Genomic DNA, 8,865 nt, shown 5'->3' with positions numbered 1-8,865 from the left:
GCCGAAATTTAAAAAAAAGGAAGAGACTAAATAACGAACGTTCATTACCGAATGCTATCGAATGAATTCGTTCGCTGCGAAGGGATAAACAGCGAACGTTCTCTGAATAGGACTAACCACAAAAAAACGATCTAAAAGGAAAAACCGAAGAAAACCGGATCGGGTTTTTGCGGCTTTTTACCGGTTCGCGAAAAAAAATCGCAGCGGCGGATCGGACCGGCAGATCGGCGACGGTAGCTCTCCGGCGAGGCAGGGCGAGGCGCGGGGAGCGGCGACGCGAGGGGATCGGGCGGCGACGGCGGAGCAGCGGCGGGCGGTGGTGGCGCGGGTGGCGGGGTCCGGCGAGCGAGGCGCGGGACGGCGGCGGCCGGAGCAGCGGCGGCTCGAGCAGGGCGGCGGCGGCTTTTGTGGCGGCGGCGCTGCGCAGTTGGCGCGCGAGAGGGGCCGGGGCGGCGCAGCTCGTCGGTGGCAGCGGCGGTTGCGGCGAGATGCAGCGGGCGGCGGCGCGGGATGCGTGGGCGGCGGCGCGGCTCGGGAAAAGAGAGAGGGGAGAGAGAGGGCGGCAGTTATATAGGCGGGCAGCTCCGAGGCGTGGAGGAGGGGGCAAGCAGAGGCGGCGGCGGGAGTCCGGGCGGCGTACGGCGGCGACGACGCCGTGCGGGTGCGGGAGTCCGTCCCGAGCTTGGGGACGAGGCGGACGGCGCGTCGGGCCGGCTGGGCCGTGGCCTGGCTGGCTGGGCCGGCCTGGTCCGGTCGGTCCAGAAGTTTTTTTTATAAACATTCTTTTCCAGGCAACCAAAATAATAAAACGACTAAATAAGAATATTATATAGGCATATAATATATCAAAAAAATTAGAAAAAGATTTTTCTTCAACGTGGACATTTTTGTCAAGTCAAATAAAATCGTGAAAAATTCAAATAATTCAAAGAGTGCTACTGCCCTATTAAAATCCAATAAAAATCATTTTAAAAATACCAAAATGATTTCAAATTTATTTCTCTCCAATTTTCTGATGTAGGGAATCATGTTACCCTATTTTCCATGTATTTTATTTTTGGAGAAAAATAATTTGAATAAAAGTCAAATAACTCCAAATTGAAAATAATTTCAAAAGGACTTTAAATTTGATCCTTTTAAACTCCCAACTCATATTTCATATGTTTTGAAGAAGTCATTTTATCTTCTCTCATGAAAATCATTGAGTTGCTTGAAGTCTCTGAATTTGAAATATTTTCAAATGAAATTCAAATATTTTCAACAACCCTTTTCATTTGATTAAATGAAAGAAGTCATGTCATCTTCTCTCTAGGGTTTTGTGTTGAAAAGAACTTGAATTCACGGAGATTAATGCAAAATGAAAGTTTGGGAAAGTCCTTTTATTCCCTCTCATTTAACTTTCAAAAGTTTCGAATTTCATTCACTTTCAGTCAATCAATCAATCAAATCTATCTATTTATTATAACATTCCAAAATTTAGAATTTTGGAATGTTACAAAAGAAATCTATCTCTAGCTCATTGTGTTCAATCATTGATCCATTCATGAAACACACTCAAATATTAGCTATATCCAATACACAAGTATGATAATAGTGTTCCCTAGTTGGTGCTTTGTAAGAGAAGATGGAGACTCGATATTTTTTTTGCATAAAAGTAAATAGATAGGCCATTCACAGAGGGGAGCAGAGATTTGTAGAGGTGTCAGAGCTCAAAGCTTAAATTGAGAGATAAAATTATTTTGAGAGGCATGCTTTTCCTGTCAATGAAAACGACCGAGAATTCCCAATATCTTCCATGCTAGGTAAATCATAGGCGGTTCTCAAACATAAAATAAAGTTATTTCCTTTTCTACCATTCTTTCACAATCCATGTCTAGTCATATCTACTGGTGCCTTCCATGCCAACACTTTCCAAAAAAAAAATATTATGAACAACATAAGTAAAAAAATCATTTCGGGACTAGGCTTCCCTATTACCTGCCACACTCTTGTGCAATAAGAAGTGAATAAACACTCATCTTGAGAATATCATACCTAGCATGAAAAATATGCCACCCACTGTCGCTTCATGAGCAGTACGGGCACACAAAAAGAAAATTCATTTTGAAAATTAGAGTAGGCACATACAAATTTACTTGGAACGGCACAGAAATACCACATATAAGTAGATATGGTGAACTCATTTGGCACAACTTTGGGTTTAAGGAGTTAGATGCACAAGCAGTATTTCTGCTTAGTACAAATGAAGGCTAGCAAATATATTGAGAAGCGACCAACCAAGAAATAAAAACGATCATAAATGAGTATTAAACATAACTAACACTGAATAATGCATCACAAATAGGATGTAACTTCATTGCATAACTATTGACTTTCGTACTTGCATAGGGAATCACAAACCTTAACACCAATATTCTTACTAAAGTATAATTATTCACCAATATTCTTACATATGAAAATATGGATCTATTCTTCCCTAAAAAAATATGGATCTATTCTTCTCGAGACGTTAGAGCATCTACCTCCGGATTTGGTAAATTCAACCCCTCAAACGCTCGCGGACGCACCTACGTCTGGGGACAGTGATTGGTCACACCTTAAAAATGTATTCCATACCTCAAATTAGGAACCTCCATATTATTACATGCAACACAGCGATCTTTGAGCGGAGCTTCGTCCGGTTCCGCTCCCCGCTCGCTCGGTTCCGTCGTTCCCATGTCCGGCGGCGGGCTGCACCCCTTAGAGTGTTGGTTCGGCACGAGCTGGTGACGTCCACCACGATGAGGTTGCGGTGCCCGGACTGATGCGCCGTACGGGGCGCCGGAGAATGCGACTACGCCTCGCTGACGTCCACCGCTGAGAGGGCTGCCGCCGCCTCCGGCACGCCGTGCCATGTTCTTGTCGGACGAGGCCCATGGTGCGTCCCGATGCTGGGTGCGCCAACGAAGGGGTTGCGCGTCCGTCACCGAGTTCGAACGCCAGATGAACCGCACCGCCTCCGGCAAGGCAGCTACGGCTGGCCTAGCGCCGGATCCATGCACCATTTGGGGAACGTAGTGGATTCCCGGCGGAAGGTGTCCGAGCGATGTCATGCACAGGCCTCCTCCCAGGCACGGCGGAGCGCAAGCCGGAAGGTCGTCTCCTCCTCGGGGCCGCGTGAGATGAGCTTGGAGTCGACAGATCTGGAGGTGAAAGACTTGGATTCGCTGCCCGCCATGCTGTAGAATTGTAGATGGCCGGAAGGCGCCGAAGACGAGGTTGGGTGGCTGAGGGGAGTGGAGTGAAGTGGCTTGAGTTTGATCAGGCGAGCAGATGGTGTGAGATCGGGATGGCGGCATTGGCCGGGTCCGACGTGACGGGCGTGCACAGACGCCCCTATATCCGCCTCATATTTACTCTGGATATGAGGGGTGTCTGTCAATTCGGACGTTTAAGTGTTGTTTGAGACGTCTATTTGAGTTAAAATTTTGCGATAAACCGAGCGCCGGGTTGGAGCCCCTGGTGTAGATGCTCTTACAAGGCTGACAGTCAAATCCTGGTGAAGACCCAAGAGCGAGAAGCATCCTTCGGCTCAGCCCCTCTGTGATAAGAGGCGCCGGGCGAGAGATGCTCCCATGGGCGGCCACGGCCTCCTCCTCCTCCGCCGCCGCCGCCGCCGCCGCCGCTCTTCTCCATGCCTCTCCACTCCCCGCTTCCCACCGCGCTGCACTACCTCGCTACCGTCCGTCTCCCTCTCTTCCGCCGCCGCTCTCAGTTGCCTTCCGTTCCCCGGCACGTGCCCTCCCTCGCGGCGGCGACGCCTTCTGGGAGGAGCCAGACGACGGCTCCGGGGGCGACTACGAGGATGACGGAAAGCAAGCGACCGGACAAAGAAGCTCTCCTTTCCCTCCCCCCTTCCCTCTCTCCAGGCTCGTTGCAACGCGGCAGCAGGAGCGTCAAGAGCAGGATCTCCGGAGAGGTATCGATTGCGTCTCCGAACCTAATTTACTCCTTCAGCCTTGCTTCACGTGCTTCTGTTCTTCCAGTTTGCGCTCAGAAAAGATTGTGCTGTTAAGCTGTTTATATGCCTCTCACGTCTCATTTCGATATTTTACAGTAACTGTTTTTTGAATTGTATACACCTTATTGTGCTGCTGTTATGTTTGTCTAGAAATCGAGCTTCTCTTAACGCCGGAAGAAGAGGCTATCTTGGATCAGAATGAGACCGCTGATGTCACCAAAATATCATCAGTTAAGTGTGTTTCACTATCTTACAGTCCATTTTGTGAGTGTCTCCCACTGTGTTGGAGATTTGTTATTTATAAGGTTTAGTGCTGTTTGGGACTTTAGGTGGTTATATGCTAGTTGTAAAAGTAAAATGCAGTGAGTTGGCGGTGACTGTTTCTTCACCGACGCTAGCCCAGCGTGACATCTGTTAACATTTTGTAAGCTGATTTCGACATCATGCCTCGTTTGGCTGTGTGCATCACATCAGGTGATGCAGGGACTGGAAGGATGATCTTTCTAGCATATAAACATACCTATTTTTGACATCTGAGAAGTGAGTAATGTAGATGCGTGACATGTCGGAATGTTGGATGTTGATTCTAACCTCTGAAATTGCATTGCTTGGTGCAGCCGAAATGGCATCCGCTTCATACATATGCGTTGGCGCTGCAGATACCTCTCATGGACAAGCTGCTGGACAATGGTGTTGATATCGATTTAGTTGATAAAGTAGGTCCTGCTTAATTCGTTTTGGTGCCTGTCCAAAACCCCATCTAGGATAGTAGTGCTAATATTGGTGGTGTTGCTGATACAGGATGGTTTCACTCCTCTTCACAAGGTGATAATAGGCAAAAAGGAGGCTGTCATTAGCCATCTCCTAAGAAAAGGAGCGAATCCTCATGTCACAGATAGGGTAACCGGCAATATCCTTTTTATGATTTATTTTTCTCTAGTCCCATAATAAAGTGGAAGATACTAACTGAACTTTGGAAAGTGGCATTTACACTTTAGCACTTGTCAGATAGATTTGGTTTCTCACTAGCAACAATGCAGTTCGCATCTTGAAGTTTAAGATTTTTCCTGTACGTTGGCCCTTGAATTTGGTCTGCCCCATTTGCAGGATGGAGCCACACCATTACATTATGCAGTTCAAGTTGGTGCCCTGCAAACCGTAAAGCTGTTGATTAAGTACAGGGTTGATGTTAACGTTGCTGATGTTGTAAGTTGAAAGGGCACACTTCTCTTACCAGCTCAACCCTTCTGACACATTAAGTTATTTTCTCATATTTTTCGTGTCATGCAGGATGGCTGGACACCACTGCATTTGGCAGTACAGAGTAGAAATCGAGATATAACAAAGATATTGCTTGTCAATGGTGCTGATCAGACAAGAAGAACCAATGTATGGCCCTTTTGGTTTAATGTTTTTGGATCTATGATATTTGCTTCGTATGCGCTCAGGTCCTATTTCGTGTACATTTTCATGCCATTGTATGTTGCGTCACAAAATTTCGACAGTCGCCTTGAGAAAGGTTCATATCCACTGCACAACTTGAATCTTGACGTTCTATCTAGACCACTATTCCTGCGATGCATATCTTGCACTTTACTCTGAACTCATAAGCTACTGTCTAAACTACATGGGTTGATGTGTTATGTTACCTGAGGACCAAAAGATGATGCCTGAACTCTGAACTCATAAGTTGTTTGGATTTATGTTTACACATTACAGGGTGGGAAGACTCCATTGGACCTGAGCTTATGTTTCGGAAGGGATTTCAACTCATATGATCTGGCAAAGCTTCTCAAACTTGTTCCAGCCAACAGAGGTGTGTGAGGTTCTGTTCTGACAAAAGTTCGAGACAATGGTCAAATGTTAGAAAGTTAGTAGAACATGGGAACTCTGTCTTAAGGTGATTACTCCGATTGTTCGTGGACTGTTGATCCCTCCTTTGCATCCGGATTCTAGAAGCTTATGTAGATGGAACCAGAAACATGTAACCCGACAAGGACGAAATAGTCAGCGCTAGATGAAATTATCCTATTTGAGGACTCCATGCAACTTGGAACTTGGAAAATTTGCTCTGCAGTTGTTCTCATGGACATGCTGTCTAGTTTGTACATCATGCCTTGGGATAAGCAGTGGGCATACAGGAAATCAAACTAATTGACAGAGGGTATCTCAGTTGGTGGTTATACTGTAACTGCATAAAGCTGGCCGCAGATGTTGTGATTGTTTCGGAGACGAGTTGGTATTACCAGTTACTACATGATTGCAACATTATGAAGTTGTGATTGTTTTTCTTCAAACTGTAGAACTCAGAAGAGTCATTTTCCCTTTTTCCTTTTTCACAAAGGAACCTAATTTTTCATCATTATTGAATATTCCCATACTATAACCCAAAAAGTTATTGTGTACAAAAGTATCTCTCTTTATGTCAACGTATGAAGCAATTTTCATCCAACACTTCCAGATTTGCGTAAATATGAACATTCACAAAATGCAACTTGGTACCAATTTCCAAACAGAAATATCAGTTCTCAAACATGCAAATTACTAAAACATGGGAATACAGAGAACTTGCATCATCTGAGAGTGGACTCATAGCAATCTTCCAGAATTTTTTTGTAAAGTAGAGCCAAACATTTGAGATAGCAGCGCTACGTAAGGCTACTGCATAGTGAAATCATGCTACAAAAATGTATAGAAATGGCACAAATCCATCTAGCGAAGTCCAGGAAAGTACACTGTGCTAAGAGCTTAGTAAGTTCCAAAATTGCTTATTCCTCTTGCAAGGAGATGCGCCTGAAGATGGCCTGGAAAGTCTGCCCTCCATTCCTCGCGACCTTCTGGCCTTCTTCGGTGGCACTAGACAGTAGCTTCACAACTGGATCGACTTTTATCTCTTCCTCTGGAACAGCTTGGAAGAGTGGGTGTTTCTCCAGACATGTGCGCATCCATATACCAAGCTCCTCTACATCAGTAATAGTGTATATGATTCCTCCCACTTCCATCACGTAAGCGTATTCATCGAGCAAATGCATGCTAATCACCCTCCTCCGGTGGTTCTTCTCCTTGAAGTGAGGATCAGGGAACAGGAAGAACATTTTGGAGAGCTGAGCCTTTCCAAAGTAGTTAGGAATGTATTTCATTGAATTGGTGCGCACAACGGATATGTTGTCATACTGTCCTGGATTTGATGCTCTCAAAGCCAGAACCCTCTCTTTGACATACTCAGTCACCTGTACCAAAATATGACAAACAAAACAATCAATCATAAATTGCACCTTGAACTTTGAACTATGAACTACTCAACTTGAGTAAACAAATAGTTTGAAAGAAGGGATGTTTTCACTTCTTTCGCTATGTACAAATCCATGGTATTATACCATCGCATATTCGATTAAGCATGCTTCTGTAGCGGAAATTCATTGTCCATTGTCTTAAAACAAATCAAATAAACTATTGACATATTTGGCCTACTAAAATGCATAATGTGCATTCTTTTTCTTCTTACTGGGAAAAGCAAATATCAGGCACTCCAGCAGGGATGGCAAATACATTTTCCATGAATTATGTATCTATGTCCATGACCTTGCAGTTAGCACTTGGTAAAAGTTGGGAGTATATGCTAATTTTCCTCACTTGTTGTTACTCCCTCCATTCCAAAATTATTGTCATGGTTTTAGTGCTATGATGACTATACCCTTAAACCTAACTTTTTCCAGGCAGCAAAGCCAAATTGAAGCAAGAGCATCAAAATTACCTTGTCCCTCAGCTCCATGCCGATCATTAGCTTGTCGGGGAAGAGCGGCGAGAGCCCGACGAGCAGCCCACCAAACCCGCACCCGACGTCAGCGAAGCGGATCCGGGGCGCCTCCGCGTCCCCGTCCCCATCACCGTGCTCGCCCTTGTCGGCCGGGAAGTAGCGCGGGTAGTGCTGCGAGAGGTCGACGTCGTCGGGCGCTATCGGGATCGGGAAGTGCGAGTCGCTGAGCGGGTTGCTGTGCGCGCGCGCCCGGTAGAAGCGCTTACGCGGGAGCTTCCCCGACCCCTGCTGCCCGCCGCCGTTCGCGCCGCTGGTCCTCGTCATCTGGCCAAGGCCGCGCGGGGCCGCGTCAGGCTCCCCGCCTGCTTCGTCTGGGGGAGGCATTACATCAAACACCTGGTGAGCATCGGCGCACTGGACGCGAGTAGTGCTGGGAGTCGAGAGAGAGGGAAAGACGAACCGGGGGTCGAAGGAGGATGCGCCTCGCCGCGTGGTTGGCCGTGGGGGTGCGCGCGCGCTGGGGACGAAGGTGCGAGGGGGCGGACTGCGAGCTCAGCCGCCGGAGCTGCGTGTTAGGGCTTCGGCGTTGGAGGGGAAGGGTCAGGGAGCGACGAGTCTGGTCGGGGATTGGGCCACGCCGTGCGAGTGAGAAGGAAGAAAAATCAGGCCGACGCGTGGGAACAAACTTGGCACAGCACGCGGCCCACCATGCCACGTTTACTTAACGGGCCGTATTGTGCCGCGCCTCCGGGCCCGAACATGGCCCCTTTAGTAAACAGGCCGACCGGCTGCACGTTTAGCTCATACGGGCTGCGTACTTCGGCCCAATGGGCTACTTGGGCTATTATTGCTTTCTATATAAAAATTAAACGGATCGTGTCGTGCCGAGCCATGCACGGCCCAAGCGGTGCCGCGTGCCAAGACAGGCCCGTGACAAGCCGAGCACGTGTGATCACGGGCAGGCAAGCAGACTGCGGTCCACTTGGCCAGGTTTGGTGGGAATATCTTCGGCTTCGGTTCCTGCATGGTCATATTTCTTGGCCCATGAGTCATGGATACAAAAAAAATTGACACAACAAGCTCACAAACAATAATCATCGTGCATTGT

At 47.2% G+C, this 8,865-nt stretch overlaps 2 protein-coding genes across 2 annotated transcripts; one reads left to right on the top strand and one right to left on the bottom strand.

Annotated features, from left to right (window-relative positions):
- The first annotated feature begins 3,512 nt into the window (after positions 1-3,512).
- On the top strand, positions 3,513-6,362 carry LOC123164849 (ankyrin repeat domain-containing protein EMB506, chloroplastic). Its single transcript, XM_044582456.1, has 7 exons — positions 3,513-3,958; positions 4,151-4,230; positions 4,618-4,716; positions 4,802-4,900; positions 5,108-5,206; positions 5,291-5,389; positions 5,720-6,362. The coding sequence occupies exons 1-7, from the start codon at positions 3,607-3,609 to the stop codon at positions 5,822-5,824; spliced, it is 933 nt and encodes a 310-aa protein (XP_044438391.1). The 5' UTR covers positions 3,513-3,606; the 3' UTR covers positions 5,825-6,362.
- Positions 6,363-6,521: 159 nt separating this feature from the next.
- LOC123164850 (tRNA (guanine-N(7)-)-methyltransferase) lies at positions 6,522-8,428 on the bottom strand. Its single transcript, XM_044582457.1, has 3 exons — positions 8,218-8,428; positions 7,755-8,128; positions 6,522-7,230 (listed from the first exon to the last, which is right to left on the bottom strand). Exons 2-3 carry the CDS (start codon positions 8,079-8,081, stop codon positions 6,769-6,771), a joined length of 789 nt encoding a protein of 262 aa, XP_044438392.1. The 5' UTR covers positions 8,082-8,128; positions 8,218-8,428; the 3' UTR covers positions 6,522-6,768.
- Positions 8,429-8,865: the final 437 nt, after the last annotated feature.

This window comes from Triticum aestivum, chromosome 7D, assembly GCF_018294505.1.
Source record: "Triticum aestivum cultivar Chinese Spring chromosome 7D, IWGSC CS RefSeq v2.1, whole genome shotgun sequence".
NCBI lineage: Eukaryota > Viridiplantae > Streptophyta > Magnoliopsida > Poales > Poaceae > Triticum > Triticum aestivum.
Note: the sequence above shows the minus strand (reverse complement) of the source record. Positions and strands in the feature narration are given on the sequence as shown.

What these genes read in the sequence shown, in the direction of transcription:
- LOC123164849 (XM_044582456.1), top strand. Translation starts at nt 3,607, where the DNA reads ATGCTCCCATGGGCGGCCACGGCCTCCTCCTCCTCCGCCGCCGCCGCC. An exon ending in ATGTCACCAAAATATCATCA is followed by an intron (nt 4,231 to 4,617) that starts GTTAAGTGTGTT and finishes TGCTTGGTGCAG; the next exon opens with CCGAAATGGCATCCGCTTCA. An exon ending in ATCAGACAAGAAGAACCAAT is followed by an intron (nt 5,390 to 5,719) that starts GTATGGCCCTTT and finishes TACACATTACAG; the next exon opens with GGTGGGAAGACTCCATTGGA.
- LOC123164850 (XM_044582457.1), bottom strand. Translation starts at nt 8,081, where the DNA reads ATGACGAGGACCAGCGGCGCGAACGGCGGCGGGCAGCAGGGGTCGGGG. An exon ending in GCATGGAGCTGAGGGACAAG is followed by an intron (nt 7,231 to 7,754) that starts GTAATTTTGATG and finishes ATTTTGGTACAG; the next exon opens with GTGACTGAGTATGTCAAAGA.